General features: G+C 59.0%; 1 protein-coding gene across 1 annotated transcript; it reads left to right on the top strand.

Annotated features, from left to right (window-relative positions):
• Positions 1 to 2,392: 2,392 nt before the first annotated feature.
• ABCG4 (ATP binding cassette subfamily G member 4) lies at positions 2,393 to 21,137 on the top strand. The gene is made up of 14 exons (XM_065417146.1): positions 2,393 to 2,621; positions 12,769 to 12,886; positions 13,095 to 13,227; positions 14,208 to 14,258; positions 14,789 to 14,934; positions 15,509 to 15,632; positions 15,921 to 16,035; positions 16,919 to 17,058; positions 17,789 to 17,887; positions 18,305 to 18,473; positions 19,218 to 19,318; positions 19,660 to 19,818; positions 20,141 to 20,259; positions 20,912 to 21,137. The coding sequence occupies exons 1-14, from the start codon at positions 2,393 to 2,395 to the stop codon at positions 21,135 to 21,137; spliced, it is 1,929 nt and encodes a 642-aa protein (XP_065273218.1).
• Positions 21,138 to 22,577: the final 1,440 nt, after the last annotated feature.

The following is a 22,577-nucleotide window of genomic DNA, read 5'->3' as shown; positions in this document are numbered from 1 at the left end:
CAGCCTGCAAAGCCCCCCAGGAGCCCAGCTCCCCGGCCCACTCGCGGGCGGGTGACCTGCGGGGGGGTGGGGGGGGAATCAATTTTGCTGCAGTTTGGACGGGGCGGGGGGCAGGGTAGGAATGAGATGGGGGGGGGGGGGAGGCGCTGAGGACTATTCCTGGCACATCTGCTCCCGGGGTGGGGGGCTGATGTCGGAGCGATGCGCGGGGGGGGGGGGGTGTCCTCGGTCCCTGCGAGGAGCCGCGGGAGGCGTCAAGGTGACCCCCGAGGGCTCCGGCTGGCCCAAACTTTGCCTTGGCCCCTCTAGCTCCGGCAGTCCCCCCACCCGGGCGAGGAGGGGGCGCCTGGGCATGTCGGGGCGCTAGGGCCGGCGAGCCAAGAGCCCTTCGCCCAATGGGTGGGGGGGGGGGGGTTGGCGCTTTGCCAGCCCTGCAAGGGCTCTGCCTGCATCGGGGAGCGGCCCAGCCAAGGATGCGCTGCCCGGATTCCCCGGCCGGACCCGCAGCTCCAGCCAGGAGGTGGCTGAAGGCTGCAGCCCAGGGAAATGTAGGTTAAGGAGGCATTAGTGCCCCCCGCGTGGGGGGGCGAGGGGCCCAGGCTGCCTGCAGGCTCAGCTCCCCCCCTTCCCCCAGCAGCAGGGCCCCCGCAGGCCTGCCCCATTTCGGGCTCCCTCCCGCCAGGTGCAGGGGCCTGGGCAGTGATAACAGTGTCCCCCACTTCCCTGGACTAGCCCCACCGTGAACCCTGGCGCCGTGCAGCCCACTCTGGGGTGGAGCCCACCGCCTACTGCCAGGTGCACAGCAACACGGCACTGCAGGGTCGGGAGCAAAGGAGGCTCATGTACCCGTTACTGCTGGGGTGACACCCGTCAGACTTTGGCGAGGGCACCTGCTGCTCATCTGAAAAGTGCCAGGGGAGCATGAGCAAAGCCAGGTTCTCCTGGGCACCCTCCGCAGCCCAGCACCATGCGGGGGCCGATTGGCTCGTAGGGAAGAGCGCCTCCTGTGGCAGCTCTTCCCTTGCAGGTCTGCTACCCCAGCACTGGCCTTGCGCTCTGCTTGTCACCACTGCTTGAGCTGCTCCGACTGCTGAGAGCAACCCAGGATCCTGTGGGACCTACTGGAGTGAGGCAGATGATTGGATGGGGTCGGGCTGGTTTAGCCCAGGAAGGATGGGGGGGCGAGGAGCCTTTTGCCCCAAGAATTGCAATGCCATGGCTTTGTCTGTCATCCCAACCCACTGCCCCCTTACCAGACAGGAGGGGGTTTTCCCCTCCTCGCCAATGGCAGGAGCAGATTGGAAGCCTGGGGGGCTCCCTGAGTAAGTATCCGAGCTGGATTTACAGGGGGTGCCCCTGAATCCCTCCTCTGACTCCCTCCATCTTCCCTTCTAGTCTCTCCCTGCCCCTGCCCAGTGAGTCACAGCAGGATGGGGACTAGGGTGACCAGACGTCCTGATTTTATAGGAACAGTCCCGATATTTGGGGTCTTTTTTCTTAGATAGGCTCCTATTACCCCCCACCCCGTCCCGATTTTTCACACTTGCTGTCTGGTCACCCTAATGGGGAGCAGATCTCGCTCCCTGCTCCCCACTTGGTGTGGAGGAGGGAGAAAGCCTAGTAGGGGAGCAGAAGGGGGTGGGGTCACAGGGCAACATGCTGCTCCCTTCTCTGCTGCCTCAGCCTGAGAACTAGGCCCGGCCGGCAGAGCCAGCCATGGCCTGAGCTCCGTGAATTACTGACATCCCAGCTGATCAGTGGCTGCCTGCCCCCAGTTCTCCAGGACCTGGCTGAGCTACATCAGCACTGGGGTGTGGGGGCAGGGGAGAGGTTCCCCTCCAGACTGTAGCTAAAGCCCTTCGAGGGAGCAGCATCGTGGATAGCTTCAACGGGATCAGCCCCTGAATTCTCCTCTGCCTTGGAAGGGGTCGGCACCTCCAGGTTAGGCATGAAGGGGCTATTATCCGTGTCAAGCACATGGGGCAAGACCTCTTTCCCAGTGCACACCTACACCCAAGGGGTTAATACTCAGCAGCACCAAGCAGCTCCCTTGGGAATCTCCACTGGTCCAGGGATGCTAATAGCTGCTGCAACATTTAATGGGGAGGCAGAGGCCACGTGGCAGCTGGTCAAAACCAAGCCAAGCTGCCCTGTTCTAGCAGGAGTAGGGTGGGAGCTGGCTGCAGGGGAGCTCCCAGCGACTCCAGCCCCTGCATCCCAGCAGGAGGAACTGTAGCAATAACCCCAGGGCAGTCCCAGCTTTTTCCCAGCCGGGGCGCCTCGGGGAAGGGGCAGGAGTTTCTGGCTGCTCAGCATAGAACAAGCTCCGATGAATTGGTCACTGTCTGTCTCCATGGTGAGCCTGTGTGGTGTCCCCCTCCAGACCGGCGCCATGGCTGAGAAGGGGATTGACCCAACCTGCGTCTCCATCGCCTTGGAGGACTCCGTGTGCAATGCTGGCTCCCAGGACGCGCCTCTCCTGACCACCCACCTGAAGAAGGTGGAGAATCACATCACAGAGGCGCAGCGGTTCTCACACCTGCCCAAGCGTTCGGCCGTGGACATCGAGTTCGTTGACCTGTCCTACTCCGTCCGTGAGGGCTCCTGGTGGAGAAAGAGAGGTAGGGCATGGCAGCCCCCGGTGAGGGCACAGTGGTCCTGTGAGTGTAGCATCTTTCATGGCAGTTGTGTTCCTGGGGCCAGGGAATGGAGAGATCTAGCCAGGAGGGGAGAGATTTGAAAAGAAATCACATGAATCAGCATCTTGAGGAGACACAGGAGCTGCGGAGGAGAAGGCTCTTGTGCTTGCAGTGGCAAAGGGACTGTTAGGATATGCATTTTGCACTGTTTTATTTTAATCTGGTAACTGAAGGGTTAACTATTGTGGTATGTATGAGCTAGCATAGAGGCCCCTGAGGGTTACTTGTATTCCTATTGGGTAGATCATGTGGGGGAGAGAAAAAAATACCCAATGCTTTGTTGCAACTAATGTTCTATGCTGCATCTGTGGCTGAGCCTGGGGACAGCCCTGTGCTGCAGAAGCAAAGGGCTCTGGCTCTAAGTTGGTTAGATGGTGGTTTAGGTCTTTTATTCCCTGGAAACTCTTCTCTATGTTTAATGCAAGTGCAGTGGTTCGTTAAGGAAATCCAAGAGGTGCCAGTACCCACCAGAGACAGAACTGGATGACAGGAGGGAGGTGGGAGGGGAGGAAAAAGAAGACGACAAATGGTGGGAGCGAGCCCATGCAAGGGTGTTTAAAATAAGAGCGGTGATTTTGAGTTGGCTCCTACAGGCGGTGGACAGCCAGGGGAGGGGTGTGGGGTCAGGGCGCTCCCTGGATTCTGCAGCCGTTGCGGGGCTGATGAGCTGGGGCTAGCGGGGTAGGAAGGAGGGGTTGGAATAGGAACAGGAGAGGAGATGGGAGCTGGTTGCCAATCCTAGCACCCATCACCCAAGATAGCCAGAAGTCAAGATCAAACCACCCTTCAGTGCTCCAACTGACACGTTCGCCCCCCAGCCGAAGGTGGTGAGGAGGGGAGCAAGGGCCCATCAGGGATGGCTGAGTTTGTAATCCTTGGAGTTCGCCATGTCCTGGGGCAGGGATGTGTGTTGAAAGCATCAGTTCCCTGCTCCCACAGGTGATGATTTTCCACCTTGGTGGTTCTTGGTGTCAGAAATCAATGCCCCAGACATCTCTGGCACCGCCTGGGGGAGAGGCTGTGGAGTCTCTTCCAAGGCTGCTGAGACTGTCTGTGCTGGTGTGTTTCAGTTCTAGGATGTGCTTGTGGCCAGGAGAAGGGGGAGATACAGGTAAATTACGAGCGCTTAGCGCAGCAAGGTCAGGATGCCATAGCCAGGCGTCACACTTCCAGCCCTTGCGCAGTAGGATCCATGCACAGCTGGTGAACGTTGCTGAATTTGACTCTCCAGCTGTGATATCTAAATCTATATTTAAATGACCCCCTGGGGGCATGTTTCCAGAGGGTTGTGTGGGGTTCCAATCACATGGCTCTTGTGGAAGTCTCTGCTAAACCCCTGGGACTGTGGAGATTCCCCCACCTTGGGCAGGGACCGTCTTTCTGTTCTGTGTTTGTACAGTGCCTCGCACAGTGGGGTCCTGGGCCGGGACTGGGCCAATACAAACTATGAATAACAACGACAAGTCTTTCTCTGCGCCAACCCAGCCCATCTGTGGGGAGTGGAGTGACAGGCCCTTCCCCACTGCTCCTATTTTGAGCATCCATGTGGGGCTGTAGCTTGATAGAAAGTGTAGCGCAAACCACTAGACAGGAACTTGAAGGGGAGGAAGTTGTGTCACTTCCTGTGGCTGTATAAACTGCAGTAACCTCTTCCCCGGTACCTACCTTCCCTGCCCATGGCAGAAGGATGTGCTTAAGCCATGGAATCTGGCTGTTTGGAGGAGTTTGCCTCCAAGGTCTTGGCTCCAGCCTCTTTCTGATATGGTGACTTTCATCCTCAGTCCCAAAGCACTTTGAAGGGGTTATTTACCCACCACTGAAATGCAGCCACCTCTGAGGTGGGATGCAGCAGCTGTTTAAAAAGCACCCAGTAACACCACACAACAGTTGAGGAGAGGAGTGAAGGAGAATCCAGTGAAACCGCTGGGCAGGATTTAGGGAGGCAGAATGGAATTGCCCACACTGGACAGCTCCTGTGTAATGACCCAAGCTGGCCAGAATCTCAGGGACAACAGAGCACTCTGGGCTTCAAATCCCCTCAAAGAGACTGGTTCTGTAGGAAGCTGCTACAGACGTGTCATCCCGGTGGGTGGGTTAAATGGCACTTGAAAGACCCTGATTGATGTGTCAGATCAGAGCATGAGCAGGCTGAGAGGGGAGTAGGTGTGGGGGGGTTAGTTTCCTGCTCCCACCACTGTCCCACTCCTCAGGCCCTTTGAGGATGGCTCCTACCAAACCATGTGTCGGTGGCATCCCCGTTTCATGTGTGTAACTCGGGGGCCCCCAGAGAGCCGGGGGAGGCTGATGGCAGCCGGTAGGTGGTAGTCTCCTTTAATTAGCTCCCCTCATTAATGGGATGCCAATCAAATGGCCCCAGGAGGCAGAAGAGAAGCTGATCCTGGAGGGATGAAGAAAGACACTTTTAGAGCCCAGGGTTTGGTAGCGGTAGGAGAGAGCTGAACGTCACAGCAGCTGCAGAAAGAGCAGGGCTGGGTGGAAGGCTGGGTGCAGCTGCACGGGGGCCAGAGGTGATAGGATGTGCTTTGGGGGGTGACGTTACTAGCAGGTCCCAAGTTTTATAGGATGTTGACTGCAGCTGGGGAAGGAGCAGGGCTTGGTAGGGCAGAGATTGGGGCGGGGTCCCCCACCCAAGGCTGGATTTGGGGTGGGTGCAACCCCTCCATCTGAAGGGAGATTTGAATTGCTACTCTGGTGGGGCTCATCGATATCCCCTCTACCAGGTGAGACAAAGGGAGCGTCCCCTGGCCAGACCGGAAGCAGCCTGGCTAGTCTTAGCTGGCTGGGGTTCTATGCAGCTCTTACAGCCAGTATCGCACCCATCTGGGCAGAAGCTCAGGGTGCCTGGATCTTCAGCTGTAAATGATCCACGTTCCAGCCTGTGCAGGCAAACTGGGGAGTCCTTCATCTCCCCAAGACAGACCCTCCCACCGTGACCTCTAGGAAGTTCTAGAATTTGGCCTTTCGGGTCCAAAGTTTGCCCATGGCTGTGGACATGTGTCCACATGGCTTCTGCGTGTGTCTATTTACCAAGTATCCTTATTCCCCCTTTTACAGTTGGAGAAACTGAGGCAGAAAGAGGGCAAGTGACTTGCCCTAGGCCACCCAGTGAGTCAATGGCAGAGCCAGGACTAAGGCCCAGGTCTCGTGACTCTCACTGCACTGCCCCATACGTTCTCCTTGACTAACGCAGCCTGTGCCCTGCGTTATGGACAGAGCCCCCTCTCTCCTCCAGAGCTGCTGGCACTGGCACACATGGGGGCTGTATGCACAGTCTATAAACCGTTCCATTGCATCAGGACTTTTCCCCATCTCCTGTCTGTTCCCTTTTCCTACTGTGTCTCCTAAGCAGAATCTATTCTGAACCCATATGGCCTGAGTCAAACATCCACGCCCAGCGCCTTCCGGCGGGTTCAGAATTAGGTGGAACGAATTCATCCAGCTCTGCCAGAAACAATGAGCTGGACATAGTCATCCACTTATTAGCAATGGGACGTCACCCTAACCCCCTGCTATACTGATGCTGTCACCCTGCATATCCCGTAATGGTGATGTCACCCTAAATGTCCCACACATAACCATGAGGTCACTCTGCATCTCCCCAGGCCAGGCAGGGTATCTCTGGGATCAGCCCCATGCCTGCTGTTTGCATTGACTCCCCCAGAGCCCACTCCACCCTGCCCGGACAGGAAGGGACTAGCATCAGCTGGGAGTTCTCCCCATCACCCAGAGATGGGGGAATAGCAGGCAACATTCTGAGGCCTTTCTCAGGGCCTGATCCTTGCTCCCATGAGCAACCTTTACTCAGGCAAGTAGTCCCTCTGGCTCCAATGGGTGGCAGGCTCAGTTCCTAGCTCTTTATTCAGGCAAAACTCTGCTGGAGTCAATGAGGCTCTCACCAGACGGAGGGGCTCCGGGGTGTATCCCAGTCACGGTAAATACTGTACCTGGTCCCTTTCAAAAAGGGGTGCTCAGGATCCTTCTCCCCATTGAATTACTCAGATTGGAAGTTCTTTGGGGCAGGGACTGTCTTTATTCTGTGTTCGTACAGCGCCTAGCACAATGGAGTCCTGCTCCGTGCCCGGAGCTCCTGGCACTAGTCATACAAACAACGTGCCCATGGCTGTGGACAGGTGCCCACATGGCTTCTGCATGTGTCTGTTTACCAAGCATCGTTATTTCCCCTTCTACAGCTGGGGAAATTGAGGCACGGAGACTTGCCCAAAGTCACCCAGCAGACCAGTGGCAGAGCTGGATATAGAACCCAGGAGTCCTGACCCCTGCCTGCTAAGATGGAGGCTTAGGGTTCCCATGCAGAGCTGAGACAGCTCTTCGCCAAACTCAGCGTGAGATTCAGGGGTGATGGGGATGGAGCCTCACCCCCTACTCAAGGGGGTTTAAAGCATGTGAGCTGTTGGGAGTCCAGCTGGGGGTCCTGGTGAAGCTTCCTCTCGGAGGTGGTCTCCCTCACCCCCCACCACCTCACATCAGCCTCTGTCCCCTCCACACAAGCCTTCAGAACTCCCCTCCCTGCCTCAGATGTCTGGGGGGGCTGGGGCAGGGACTGAGAGGGGGTCTGGCCCTGGGGGGGGCAGCTGATGAGGCAGAGAGGGCTCTAGTGGGCGAAGGAGGGGGGCTAGTTTGGGACTGACCCCATTAACGAGCACAGCCCCGCAGGGCTCACTCAGACGCCAGAGGGCTGGGAGGGGAGCAAACCCGCAGGAAAGGCGGCTGGGGAGCAGGCCCCAGCACAATCCCCATCTTCACATGCCGGAGCTGACAGGCAAACTGCAAAGCCCCTGCAGAGCCCACTGTCCTTCCCCAGCCGCACACGGGGGTGGGCTGACGGCTCAGCTGCTGTCGGGGGTTACTGGCTGTCAATGAACTCGAGTAACCGTGCTGCAAGCTGCGGCCCTGTGGAGGCTGGAGAGCGCGGCATGGTTTGTGTGCCACACAGAGCCGCCGGCAGTGCAGGGCTGGGGGGGGGGGGGTGCAGCTCAGCGCCTGGGTTTGCCATGCTGCTGCTCCCAGCTCGGGGTAGTTGGTCACATGCCGCCACATCCCCATCTTCAGCATCTCGCACGAGCCTGGCCAGGACTCAGGAAACCTGCAGCAAAGCCACCGACGGGGCCATGAGGAGGAGGATTATACGCTGTGTTACCATCATGCTTAGGAGCCCTTGCCAGGGGCCAGGCAACCGCTGCAGGGCCATAAAGCTGCCCCCAGATTGTTCGCTGGCCCCACCAGCCCCCTCCTTGTGCCAGCTGCTTCCCTGCTCCGGTGCTGACTGTGCCGTTAATTTCCTACAGTGCCCCTGGATGGCAGCAGGAAAGGTTCTGGGGCGCACGTCCCCACTGGAGGAGAGGAAGGGGGCATGTTAACACCGACCCAGGCGAGGAGAGCAGTCCCTGGGCCCTGAAACAAGATACACATCTTCCCAGGGCTGATGGAAATGCCGCTTCCCCGGCACCTGATCCAGGGCCACTCAGGGGCTTTACAGCAGCAGCAGGGATAGACCGCAGACCCTTCCTTCATGGAGCAAGAGGAGAATCCCCATTAGCTGCTAGCAGTACTGGGTCCAGGACACACCGAGAGCAGTTCTGATTCCTTCCAGCAGAGGGACGTAGTGCCCCATAAACCCTAGAGTTTGGTACACAGGAGCCTAGCCAGGCTGATCTGCATATAGCTCCCATGATGCTCTGGGCTGAAGCCCAGCTTTTCCTTTGCCCTGCTGCATTGCATGGTGAGAAGTTGGGAGGGACAGCACAGCTGGGCATTTCCAGGAGAATGACCCCAACGCTGTGGACGCAGATACTAGGGGTTAACCCCTTCAGAACCACAGCGGTTTGCTGAAGTTACCGAGGTTGCTGGAAGGAGGGATGTGTGGTGCGCACAGCTAATGGCAGGTCTGGCGCTGCCAAAGTGCAGAGAGCCGTGAGCCAACTCCACAATGCCTGTGTCCCTAAGGCTGTGATTGCTGGGGTCCGGAGCCTCATTCGGAGGGACTAGTGGGAAGTTGGTTCCTTATTTTTACCATGGCGTCTGTGAGAGAAAGCACGACAGAGGGGGCATCTGCACCCCATCTATAGGAGAACAGAGGGCTTGTCCTGCAAGACCTTCAAACCCTTATTGTTTGTTTATTTGTGTTGGGATAGCTCCGATAGACCCTAATTGGGGAGCAGGGCCCCCCTGCACTAGCCACTGTCCAGCCATGATGAAAAGACTGGCCCTGTCCCAAGAGCTGACAAGCAACAGCCGGTGGGCAGCAGACAGATACGGTCTAGGTCATTAGATTAGAAGGATAGAAACCTGGCATCCTCCTAATCTAATCTCATCCCTCTCTACTCTCTATACTCTTGCACTCATTCTGTCTATCCTCTCTCTCTCTGATCTGCCCTTGACCATGGCAGGTGGGTGCTGCCCTCAATATCTGAAGTTGGAGAGAAAGGTCCTAACCTTCCGCTATACTGATCGCTTGTTGCCCTGATGCATGGGGGTTTGATTGATTGCCCTTGTTTGAGCCTGTGGCTATAGGTCCGGGAGTTATCCAGATCCATCCCCAACGTCTGACTCCACTCCTGGGCCCCTCCGCTGCAGTTCTTTGACGCCCCCACCGGAGAAGCCCCGAAATTGACTTCGGAAGGTGACGGCTCCCCAGAGACACAAGACAGTGCCTGTCACACGCCCCCGAGACATCTTGTTCCCAGCGCTGCAAAATATTAATCAGCCCCTTCAAGTCCCTGGTAATTCTGGGGCTGATTAGCGGCTGCTGCCAGGTGTCACCGTGGGAATGCAAAGTAGGTTGGCGGGCCATCGATCCGGCCGGCGCAGGGCCTGCGGGCTGGGGACTGGTATTGCTGGGGGCTGCTTCCCAGAAAGCCCCTCCTGGGCAGCGCCCACCCAGTCAGTGCACCGCTGGGTGCGCCAGGGCAGCCGTGATGACTCAAACACCAGCAAAGAAAGATCCCTCAGTGAATCTCAGCCCCCCCGGGGCACTGCAGTAGGGACCGCTTGTTAGCCCTCGTTATGGGCCGGGGCGGGCAATGAGGTGGTTATTGCTTGGAGGCAATGGGAGAGGAGTCCTTTAGCCCATCGTGGGCTTTCCCCATGCGCACACATTGCTCCTTACATGCAGAACAATCTCCTGCTTCCTGTCCAGCAAGCCCCCCCCCCCCGAGCTTCTCTCTGCCTCCCCTAAACTCCCCCTCTAGTTTCTCGGCTGGTGCTTGCTTGTCTTTATCTTGAGCCCCAGTCCTGCGAGGTGTTGGATGCTTGCTGGAGGGGATGGGCCAGAGGGCTCAGCACCATGCGGCATCGGGCTGGTAGACTCAGGAAGCTCCCCAGGGCATGAAGATGTCCCCGTTGCACAGAGCAGGCTCTGCTCTTGGTTTCCCCAAGGCCAGTGTGCAGCGGTGGCCCCCTCATCACTGGAGCCAGTGCAGTCACTGCAGGTTTGCAGTGAGAGGGAAACAGAGCAGAGCCCAGCCCAGGGTTTCTAACACACCCAGCCTGTTCATGGTGCCAGAGAATGAGTAACAGTGACTGTCCATGGGGCAGATCTTGAGAGGTTGGGGGGGAGAAAAGTGGGGTCTCCTGGGATTCCACATTTGGGTTTCCTATCCCAGTTTGTTTGGTTTCCACCATCCCAGTATGATCCTCTCTGTGTCCATCCCCATGCCATGCTCTGTCCTACTATAATCTGTCCCATTAGGATCCGCGCTCCATTCCAGTATGACCCATACATGCCTATCCCTGTGCGCTCTGCCCCACCCCTTGACTAGTCCTGTCATGCGTCCTTTGCTTTCTCATTTCTGGATGGTCGCAGAGGCCCCGGGCATGCAACTTATCGGCTGCAAATCGGACAGACTCCACAGGATGCTGGAGGGAAGGGGGTGGAGGGAGCCTGCTGCTGACCTTGGCTTCCTGGAATTTACAACTGAAATCGACACGGCTCTGCTGCTGGAGCCAAGCTAGGCTGAGCCTGGGGTAGAGTAGCCTGGGCCTTTGGCAGACAGACGCCTGTTAGCTAAGGTAGGGGAGGGACCCTGCATGCAGAAACAGGCGCCTTGACCCAGGCCCGGTCCCCTGCGGAGCGAACCCCCACCCAGCTCCCTCTCGGGAGATTCCATCTCCCCTGCCCTGGCTGTGAGGCTCCCCCAGCATGTGGCAACCTGCCTTCTGTAGAGGCCCTTAGCACGTTCCGGCTTGCCCTGCTGCTGAAGTCCATAGCCTCAGGCAGATCCAGGGCCCCCAAGAGGCTGGGCCTCCCCCATTGGGGGCAGGAAAATCAGCAGGGAGCATCTGTCTGCAAAGTCAGTGCAATGAATTGGGATGGGGTTTCACTTTTCACGGCAACTGCACTTGTATTCCCCCTCTGGGGCCCAGCAAGGGCACCCACTCTTACGTTTCTGGCTCTTGGGTGGAGACCCGCGTCTCTCTCCCTCCTGACCAGGGTATTTCCAGGCTGCACAGTTACCTGCCTGCACAGTGAATTCCCCAGCAAAGTCAGACAATCTAAGCAGGCTCTGCTTTGCTTTGTTGTTGAAGGCTTTGAATTGCGTAATGGCCCACAATTATATCACTACACAGCCAAATTCAGAATCAAAGAGTTGAAGGCCAGGAGGGACACTAGATGATCTAGCCTGACCTTCTGACCCCAGCTCTTTCTAAGCAAGCACATTTATTCTTAAGGTAACAGCATTACAGAGAAAATATATTAAGCTACAAGCATGCTAAGACGCTTGCCAGAGATCACCCCAACTCCCAAAAAGGCTCTAGCTGGTGAAAACATCCGTCAGACCCCACTAAGGGGGTTTTCTGTGGTCACAAGTTCATAACAGCTGTTAGCTCAGAACAAATACCCCATGAATCTGAGAGTCACTCTTTTATCCAGTTTGGGCCTCTGACTTTCTCCTCCTGTAACAGACAATGGGGTTTTCCTTCAAAGGGATGGGTCCAGAGGTGGGCAATTTGCATTCTCCTCCTCCCAATATTTCCTAGGAAATCCACTCAACTAAAAGGTCAGTCTTGTCTGACCCATTGTTTGAAAAGAGTCCTTTGACGCTCATAACGCTTCCCAGGGTTTACATTAGTCCTGCCTCCCCCTTAAAGAAGTCCCAGGCAATCCCACAGTAACACGCACACATAGGCATTTGTAATACAATGAACTCCCAAGTTATTTAAACTTAGTTCAACAAGGATTGCCCAGGAGCTGGCAGGAGATTGCCTGATCTGGCACAGGGGCCTGGGCATCCCAGGTAGTGCAGGAGCTTTCACCTCCAGGTCACCAGTTAGGAGGGAGCTCTGCCGGCTCTGCAGTGAGCTGTGTCCATGCCGTGTGCACTAACGAGGCAGGAGATCTGTTCCTAATGGTTGCCTCACCAGAGCTGACCGCCTGCTTGCAAAACAATGGTTGATGTTACAGCGTCTGCAGGCTTGTAATGTGGCACTGGGGCTCAGAGAGCGGGAGAGGTCGAGGGGTGGTCCCCCGAGGTGTCTGTGGATGGTTGGACAGACTGGGAGTCAGGACTCCTGAGCTCTCTTTCTGATTCTCTCCCTGCCCCGTTGTGTGTATGACCCCATTCTGTACCTCAGTTTCCCCATCTGCAACATGGGGAGAATGATCCTGCCCTGCAATTGTAAAGGGCTTTTGACTGATAGAGCTTAAGGCCAGAAGGGACCATTAGATCATCTCGTCTGATCTTCTGTGTAACACTGGCCATGACATTTCACCCACTTACCCCCGTACTGAGCCCGGTAACTTGTATTTGACTAAAGCAGGTCTACCAGAGAGGCCTCCAGTCTGGATGTGAGGCCAACAAGAGATGGAGAATCCACTACTTCCCTTGTGGAAGGTGCCAGAGAAGGGCCAAGGGCTGGGGTTGTTTTACTGTAGTGGGGGATGGGGTAAGCTCCTCCACCCTAGAGGAGTTACAGATGTGGGGCTGGCCCTTCGCATCATGGCCACTGACCCCCCCCAGCCCTCCCGTGCCACCAGACAGTTCTCTGGGCTCTGCACAGGGGCTCACCCTGCTTTCTTCCCCTCTTCCAGGGTACAAGACCCTCCTGAAATGCCTGTCCGGGAAATTCTGCCGGCGCGAGCTCATCGGGATAATGGGCCCCTCGGGCGCTGGGAAATCCACGCTCATGAACATCCTGGCTGGTTACAGGTGAGGCAGCTCCCTGGCGGGGTGAGGGCGAATGATTGACCTCTGTGCATGGGACCGAGAGCCTCTCTCCGGCCAGCCCAGTGGGGATCGGAACGCAGTGCACTGTGATGGAGGCTCCTGGGGGTGGGTTATGCCCGTGGGAGGTGGGGATCTGCACTCGCTCCGCCTCACCAGCGCCGTGCTCTGCGTCTTGGCCTGTCGCCCACAGGGAGACGGGGATGAAGGGCCAGATCCTGGTGAACGGCCGGCTGCGGGACCTGCGCACCTTCCGCAAGATGTCCTGTTACATCATGCAGGACGACATGCTGCTGCCGCACCTGACCGTGCTGGAGGCCATGATGGTGAGTGAGTGGGCGGTGCGAGGTGGCATGGCCCGGGGGGGAGCAGGGCTCGAGGGCTGCTCCGAAAGGGTGGAACAGCAGCGAGGGATTGCTTGCTTGGAGCTGTGTTTTGGCCCTGAGATCCCGGAGCTGGGTGCAGTTGGCATAAGACCTGACCCGGATTAACCCAGTGTGGGCTTGCCACTGAGCCCATGGCCGCACGGAGATGTGATGGCACGGGGCCACCTTCCTCCCCGGAGTGATCCCACCGGCATGGGTGCAGTGAGCGCCATTATATGGCTATGGACTCTGGTCTATATGGGGATAAGAACAGAATAGAGAGAGAATGTAGAACGCACTTTGGCTTGTGCTTTATAGACCAGCCGGGGTCTTCAGCTGCTGTTACTGGGGGAGTTTGGTGCTCGTGAAAGCTGGGGGAGCTGAGCCAGACTCTGCAGGCAGCTGTGGGCTCCTCTCACATGCCTCTGCAGCCCTGTCCTGTAGTCTGCCCTGTTATCCCAGTTCTGGGCTCCCCCCGTGCACACAGCTCTGCCAATAACCCTGAATCCCAGCCCACATCCCCCCCGCCCCCCTGCTATATCAGCCCTGGGCTCCCCCCGTGCTCACAGCTCTACCAGTGCCCCTCAATCCCGACTCACAGCCCCCGCCCCCCCGCTATAACAGCCCTGGGCTCCCCCGTGACTACAGCTCTGCCAATACCCCTCAATCCCAACCCACAGCCCCCCCCCCCGCTAAAACAGCCCTGGGCTCCCCCCCATACCCACAGCTCTACCAGTGCCCCTCAATCCTAACCCACAGCCCCCTGCTATTCCATCCCCTGGTTTCTGCTGAGCAGAGCTGAGGGCAGAGTGCCTGGTCTACCATGGCATCCTGTGCGGAGGCCAGGAGACCCCTGGTCGTTCTGTCTGGGAGTTGGGCAGGCCCCAGTGTGGCTGGCCTCAGGCTCTGACTGGCCCCTGTGTCTGCTCCCTGCCCCACAGGTCTCTGCTAACCTGAAGCTGAATGAGAAGCAGGAGGTGAAGAAGGAGCTGGTGAGTTGGGGGTCCCTGCTCAGTAGCTGAAGGGTTTCAAGGGAGGGCGGCACTCTCTGGGCAGCACTGTCCCTCTGCCCACAGGGTAAAGGGGCTCCCAGGGCACACCCTCCCCTCCATTGCTTCAGCCTTCTTAATGGCTCAATACACCAGCACAGAGGCGGGGCCCCAGGGAGGGCAGGGGGAGGTCGGGACACGGGCTGGACACAGCATGGGTAGGGGGAGGTGGGGGCACGGGGAGGCAGGGGGAACTGGGGACTCGGGCTGGGCACAGTGGGGGCTGGGGGAGATGGGGACACGGGCTGGGCACAGAGGGGGCAGGGGGAGGTGGGGACTCGGGCTGAGCATGGGGCGGGGGGGCAGGGGGAGCAGCAGGAGGTAGGAAGAGTGTTGGGGGCCACGAGCGCCTTTCAAACCCTGGCCCCAGGGAGGCTGCACATCCCTCACGGCGGGACTGTGGCGGGGCAGGGAGGCGCCCATGTGGGGCGGGGAGGCTGGCAGTGACTCTCTCTGCTCTGTGCTGGGCCCAGGTGCAGGAGATCCTGACGGCGCTGGGGCTGCTGGAGTGCTCCTACACCCGCACCATGTCGCTGTCCGGGGGGCAGCGCAAGCGCCTCGCCATCGCCCTGGAGCTGGTCAACAACCCCCCCGTCATGTTCTTCGACGAGCCAACCAGGTGAGCACGGGGCCTCCCTCCCGCACCGCTCCAGGCCAGCATGGGGCTCCCCCTCCCCGGGAGCCGGCAGCTGTCGCCGGCCCCTGGAGCTGCAAGGGGGGAGCCAAGCATGAGCAGCGGGGTCACGTCTCTTTGCTGCAGCTGAGAATTTGGGGGGGGGGGTCACAGCCAGGGATGAACGTGGATTGACCAGGATGGGGGGCTCTCCCCGCACCAGCTGGAGGGGGGAGCTGTGAGGGACGCTGTGTAGCCAAGCTGGGGGAGTGGGGAGCCCTGCCCTGTAACCCCTGCTAATGGCTCAGGGTCACAGCTGGGCCCCCCCCAGAGCTGGCTCAGGGGCTGCCCGAGGTGTTCCTGTATCTGGGATGTTCATTCTCTCCCCATCCCCGTTCCTATCCCACCTCTTTCTGGCTCCACGCCTCTTCCTCTCTGCATTCATCCTTTCCCCCACTCCCTCTCTCTTTTCCACCTCTTCTATCCATCCCCCTCACACCGCCATCCCTCCCTTTTCTCACTCCCCCTCTCCCCCCCCAACCCTGTTCCCTTCCCTCTCCCCCGCTTTTCCTGTCTGCAGTGGCCTGGACAGCGCCTCCTGCTTCCAAGTCGTCTCTCTGATGAGGTCCCTGGCCCAGGGAGGCCGCACTATCATCTGCACCATTCACCAGCCCAGTGCCAAGCTCTTCGAAATGTTCGACAAGGTGGGTGAGTCCCCTGCCTGCCCCTGTGCTTTGGGGAGCATCACCTGCTAATCAGAGCTCTGCCTCCAGGGGGCAAAGGGGTCTCTCCAGCTGTGGGGCAGAATCCCAATACCCTGGGGCAGCATCTCTCGGCTGGTGAGACCCTGCCGGCTCCCCGTTCCCTGCGGGGCAGGGCGCTCCCTGGCTTGCACGAGCCCTAGGAGTGGGAGGTCTCGGGGTCTGGCCTGTGGTGTTTAGTGGGGGACTTGCTGCCATTTCCTGCTCAGGCAGCTTTGTTCTCTCTTCCAGCTGTACATCCTGAGCCAGGGCCAGTGCATCTTCAAAGGGGTGGTGCCCAACCTCATCCCCTACCTGAAAGGGCTGGGTCTGCATTGCCCCACCTACCACAACCCGGCTGACTTCAGTAAGTGCCTGTGCAAAGCCAGGCTTCCCATGCCTTTCCCTTGGCTTGCAGCCGGCCCTGCCTCTCGCTACCTGAGCCGGGCCAGGCTGGGCAGGACAGTATGGGAGAGCTCCCAGGAGCGGGAGGGCAGAGGGGTTGGTGATTCAGCACGTCACTCCTGGTGAGTTTTTCTGGGAGTTGGAAAAGTTCGTGCTGCTCCCCTGGACACAGCCCAGCTGGTGTGGTTCCGTCCTCCCCCGGGGCTCTCACCGGATGTGAGATACTTCTTCACTTCCTGCCCTAAGCACTTGTGCTAAACAGTTGCCGCCTTCCACCCAAGAGGTGGCTGCATTTCCTCAGGGATGAGTCCCCTCTAGACCCCTCGCAGGGCGAATGAACATTACAAGGTCCTACAAGAGCCTTTGAGGGAAGGGGGTCTGGGAGGGCAACGCACTGACCATTCTCCATGCAGAGTGGCTCCAGGCACTCGGGAGTGGGGTCTCCCTCCCCACACCTGCCCAAGGTCTAGGGGGGGTTATGCCTAGAGTACTGTCCCCCACCCCACCTGGCGTGGGTCAAGGGGCTCTGCCTGGCTACTCCAGCCTTAGCACCTGGCCATGGGGAGGTGGCGACTCCCCTGCGGTCGCCTGCCTTTTCCTGATCATGCTGCCTCTGCCATAGCTCCCCATCCCATCTGGGGGACGTTTCCAGGAGCAGACAAGCTTAACTCCCACTCAGCCCTGAGATGGAGGTTAGTACATCCCCCTCCCCCAATGCGCCGGGGCCAGGGCAGAGGGGGCAGGGGTGCCCAGCCGCCCCTGATTGTCAGCCGTGGCTGCGAAGGGCAGGGCAGGGTGGCTTGGTCTGAGGGGGTCTCAGCGCTTGCTGTTTGGGTCCCCCCCAGTTATCGAAGTGGCCTCAGGCGAGTATGGAGACCTCAACCCATTGCTGTTCCGTGCCGTCCAGAACGGGCTGTGCACCATGGCCGAGAAGAAGAGCAGCCCGGAGAAGACAGACTCCTCCTGCCCAGTCCCCTGCGTGACGGTCAGTGCAGCAGCGCCAAGGCAGGCAGGCCCCGGGGCATCTTTGCCCCCGATGCCCAGACCCCTGTGGTGTGAGCTCTGTCCCTCCAGGTGGGGCTGGGCTGTGGGTCAGCTATGGGGAACAGTCCTGGTGTATCTAGGGAATATCCCTGGGACAGCAGCATCCCTGCCCTCCTCACACTGTCCCAGACCCTGGTCGGCTCCCGAGGGGGTGGGTACAGAGCGGATGAGAATTGGGAGCAGCCCCTGCCTTGTTCCCCTACCCCGAGGGAGTAATGTCCGTCTCTCCACCGGTGGAGTTTGGGGTGCCCGTCGCTGTGTTATCTGGGCACTGATAGAGCATAGGCCTATGGCACTAGAGCCACCCTCCCTCCCAGGCGGTGCCCCTTGTTCTCCGGGGATCTCCCCACACACCAGAGCACCATGCAGCCCCTGTGCTGTGTCTGCCCTGCGGCCCCCGTAGTGCCGTTCCCCGGCGTGTGTACAGCAGCCCCGCCTTGGCCCAGGGTGCTGCAGGGAGAGGGACGGTGTCTGGGGCGAGGGGCGTGGCAGGTGCTGGCCTGGCCTGGGCCCATTGTTCCTGAGGTACTGGGGGTAACAAGGCTCCTGTGGGTGGGGCTGGTGCCCGCACTCCCAGCAGATACCCAAGGGGGGGTCTGCCTGTCAGGGCTGGGAGCCCCCGGGTCCCTGACTCTCCGTGTCCTCGTCATGGTCCCCCCACCCCCCTCCAGGACGTGGATCATATTGAGAGCCACACGTTTGCCACCAGCACCATGACCCAGTTCTGCATCCTCTTCAAGAGAACGTTCCTGTCCATCATGAGAGACACGGTAAGGGAGGGGCGCTGGGGGACGGGAGGGGCGCTGGGGGACGGGCCAGGGCAGGGGACGGGGCAGAGACCAAGGCTGGAGCAGAGGGGACAGGTGCTATGGGGAGCAGGGTCCAGGGTTGGGAGGCACGGGGAGGGGACTGGGGACAGAGGGTGGGAAGGTTGGAGGCAGGACTAAGGCACATGCAGAGGGGATGGGGTGGAGGGAGCAGAGATTTAAGGTCTGGCAGCTGGAGAAGGGAAGGGAGAGGCTGTATCATGGGAGCCCCCTTACTGCTGGAGCCAGCGGGTGGAGGGCGCCCGTCGCTGCCCTTGCTGTCGGGGGTGAATGCTCAGCAAGCAGCCCGGCGCACCCAGGGCTGGTGGTAGGCCATGGCCCTGCCCCTCTCTGAGTGCCGAGCCCATCTCGCCCCTGCAGGTCCTGACCCACCTGCGGTTCATGTCCCACATCTGCATCGGGGTGCTCATCGGGCTGCTCTACCTGCACATCGGCAACGACGCCGGCAAGGTCTTCAACAACACCGGCTTCCTCTTCTTCTCCATGCTTTTCCTCATGTTCGCCGCCCTGATGCCCACTGTCCTCACATGTACGGCACTCACCTGCCCCCATGTCCCCTAGAACACCGACGTATGTCCCGACAGCTCCCGGGAGTGAGGGTGGGGCAGGCCAGTCTGCACTGAAACACCCCAGCCAGTAACTCCCTCTGCCCAGGCCTGGGGCTGAGCTGGGGTGGCTGCAGGGCAGGCGGGGCCAGCCACGAGCCAGCCAGCGGGGTGGGGTGGGCAGGAGCGGATGGGGCACAGAGGCTCCTTTGGGGTGTCAGTGGAAGACCCCCGGGCAGGTTAAGAGGTCAGCCCAGTGCCCTGTGATGTGCAGGTCGGGGTGTCAGGCCCCTGGACCACAGGGGATCCCCTAGCTCGGGCAGCTGAGCTCCTCCATGGGGTCCAGCTGGGTTTAGCCCTGGGCGACTCCAGCCAGGCCTGGGAGAGGCTGAGATTGGGAGCGATGGGCAGCGGGCGGAGTGTAGGTAGTTCTGGGCCCAGTTCGGTTCTTGAGGGTAGACCCCGGTGCCCCTCACTCCTGGAGGCGCTGGCGCCCGAGGCAGAGGGAGCGGGTCCATCCTGGATCAGAACCAGCCACAGCCACACAGCTCCAGCTGGGCTCAGCCACCTCCCAGGAATCCTGGGGAGCTGCTTGGCAGCACTTCAAGGGTTACCATCTATCAATCCCCCCTCGGCTTCTATTTGAGCGAGGAGCCGGCGGGCCCGAGAATGGGGCCGGACCAGGGCACCGCTTGCTGCTAATCTGCTGGGTCCCTCTGTCCCTGCAGTCCCTCTGGAGATGTCTGTGTTCCTGAGAGAGCACCTGAACTACTGGTACAGCCTAAAGGCCTATTACCTGGCCAAGACCATGGCAGACGTGCCCTTCCAGGTGAGGATGCAGCATGGGGGGGCAGGGGGATGAAATAGACTCTCCTAGGTTAGGCTCCTGGGCTGCTCTGCCTACAGGGAGATCCAGGGCTGGCTTCTCCTGGGTTCCTGCCGCTCGTTGCACAGCCTGGGCCCTGACCCCCTTGGAGAGGTGCAGAGAGGGGGGTTCATAGAGCTCCGGAGGTCCCAGATCCCTGCCCTTGGAGCTCACAGTATAACTTGGATCACTGTGATGCTTGGGGCCACAGAGCAGGGGTGCAGAGACCCCGTTGGTGCAGGGCACAGCACGCAGCCTTGGTGGAGGTGGGTCCTGCTGAACCATCTCCCTTCCGCCCCCTGCAGGTGATCTGCCCCATAGCCTACTGCAGCATCGTGTACTGGATGACAGGCCAGCCCCCGGAGGCCACCCGCTTCCTCCTCTTCTCCGCCCTCGCCACCTCCACCGCCCTGGTGGCACAGTCTCTGGGGCTTCTGATCGGAGCAGCTTCCACCTCCTTGCAGGTCAGAGGGGGCGCTGGTTTTGGTGGGGACCGTGGGCTGTATGGGGGCGAGGGGGAGACAGCCTCTGGCAGAGTTTGCACCTGTCTGCTTTGTCAGGGTCAGTAATCGAGCCAGTGATGTGCCAGAGTGTGTGGACTGCAGGTGTGCGAGGGAGTGTCCGCTGTGCAAGGGCGTGGCACAGAGCGTGAGCGTGCATGTGCGTGGCACCATGCGTGCACACCAGAGCGTGTGTGGTGGGTGTGGGTTCGCGTGACACTGGCCACGTGCTGTGATCCCCCAACCCCATTGCCATGCCTGACTCCGGCCTGCCTCTGCCTTGCAGGTGGCCACGTTCGTGGGACCGGTCACTGCTATCCCCGTCCTGCTCTTCTCCGGCTTCTTCGTCAGCTTCAAGACCATCCCCACGTACCTGCAGTGGACCTCGTATGTCTCCTACGTCAGGTGGGGGCTCGCAGCAGCAGTGGGAACAGGGCACTGGCAACACTCGCGCGTGGATGGTGACTGCCCTGCATCTCTGCTAATGCTCCCCGCAGACGTCCCTCTGGGAAGGCTTTGCAGGGGATTCAGGCCTGGCCCTAGGGCTGGAGGGGACATCCAGCTACCAGGGACACCCTCTCAAGCCATGGCACCCTGCTCCTGGGATGCTCTGGCTGAGGGGTGGTAGGATGCAGGAGAGGCAAGGACCCTGGAGGGATGGTGCCCCCTTGTGGCTGCAGCTGGGTTGCACAGGCCTGCAGCTTCTTTGAGGATGGAGACAGCCAGCCTTAGGGGAGATGATTTTAGGTGTATCTGTCTGGTCCCTGGCCACACAGCAGTGCCAGTTCTGTAGCTGACCAGCCTGATACCCCCAAGTGCTACCAGTTCCACTCCTGTCCAGATCCTTGGTGGCCTCTCCCGGCCAGCTCCCTGGTGTGCCGTGATGCTGATGCCACTCTTGGCAGGTGCAGCAGAATCGGTATCACCCATGGCTGGCTCCCTGCTGCAGAGCAGTCCAGAGGCTCACCCAGTCCTGTGCCAGGTGAGCCGCAGCCACCCAGTGTGTGTGCAAATCCGGGGTGCAGCTGGCACTAATGTTGCTTGTGCTCTGGCGCAGGTATGGCTTCGAGGGCGTCATCCTCGCCATCTACGCCATGGAGCGTGAGGACCTGGAGTGCCGGGAGACTCCCTGTCCCTTCCAGAATCCCATCAGGATCCTCCAGGAGCTGGACGTGGAAGAGGCCAAACTCTACCTGGACTTCATCATCCTGGGCATCTTCTTCCTCGTTCTGCGGCTCCTGGCCTACCTGGTCCTCAGGTACAAGGTGAAGTCTGAGAGATAAGGGGGCCATCGGGGCCCGATGCCTTTCCCAGACCTGATCTGCCACAGCATGGACATTCCCAAAGGGACTCTCAGTCTCTGTGGATGTGGGACCACAGGGGAGGCATCGGGGAGGTGGCGGCCAGTCCTGGCTCAGTCGAGAAGGTTTTTTGGGACATCTCGGAACTGTTTTAACCTTTCCACACTCTTCATCGCAAATGTTTTGTACCGCCCTGGAATGCCTCATTCTCTCCCCTGGAGCCGCATCATCAGATGGATCTTGGATTCCTTCCTCCACCCTGTGCCCCAAACCACCACCTCAGGACACCGATGGAGGCAGTTGTCTTCCAAGCCAGAGAAAGAGAGAGCTGCCTGCCAAGACTTTGCCGTTTGGGGGAGGGGGTTGCGCCGGTCTGAACCCTGTTTACCTCCCACAAAGCACAGTTTTGTAGTGCAGTGTGTAGTGCAGTTTTTTAACTTGCCTGCGAGTCGATGTCCAGTAGCATGTGTATCCATATTCAGAAGAAATCAGAAGACAACAATAGGCTACGTGGCAGAAGGCTTTCGTGTTTACCTTAGCCATAGCAACAGCCAATGCCATAGCGCCTGTCTTTTTTTGTAAACTTCCCTTTTTCTTAAGGAAAAAACAAAACCAAACGACAACTCAGCTGCACTTAATACAGGAACAAGTGTTGCGGCTCTGGAGGGATGCAGGTAGATCAGGCCTCTGCATTTAGGATTTGGCAGGATGTAATATTGGTAGAAACATTTCAATGAAATTTTTTTTAAATGTTTTTTCGGGAGGTGGGAGAGTTCCCAGCCCTGCTGGGTTTGCCACCAGGGCCCTGCCGTGTTGGACTACTGCATGAGACCCAGGGAATGACGACGCAAACCGGGCTAGCCATGAGTTGAAAGTGACCAGTTTCATAGAATCATAGAATATCAGGGTTGGAAGGGACCTCAGGAGGTCATCTAGTCCAACCCCCTGCTCAAAGCTGGACCAATCCCCAGACAGTTTTTTACTCCAGTTCCCTAAATGGCCCCCTTTCCTTGGGAGCTGAGTAAATGGTGGAAAGGTAAGGGGCAGATTCTCCTTTCTCTTACGCTGGTGTGAATGGGAAGCAGCTGCCCTGAAGCCGCAGAGTTAGGTTGGGTTGAGAGAAGAATCTAGCCCAGTGATTGACCTCAGTGGAGTTGCTGATCCAATGTGAAATCAGAATCAGTCCCTAGGGGCCCAATGCTGCAGATCACTTGGATCTGATTCTCCCAGTTCACCTGCACTTTGCATTGTCACTTACACCGGCACACAAATCCTGCCGAATCAGAGCGGAGGTGTTTTACCCTTGCTTTGCACAAGTGTAAAATGATGACACAACGTGCAGGGCATTAACGAACCCGCCCCATTGAGATTAGCAGGATGTGGCCCTGAGCGGCATGAAAGGTGAAAAGTAAAGGACCTCTC

Source organism: Emys orbicularis, chromosome 15 (genome assembly GCF_028017835.1).
Source record: "Emys orbicularis isolate rEmyOrb1 chromosome 15, rEmyOrb1.hap1, whole genome shotgun sequence".
Taxonomy (NCBI): Eukaryota; Metazoa; Chordata; order Testudines; family Emydidae; genus Emys; species Emys orbicularis.
Note: the sequence above shows the minus strand (reverse complement) of the source record. Positions and strands in the feature narration are given on the sequence as shown.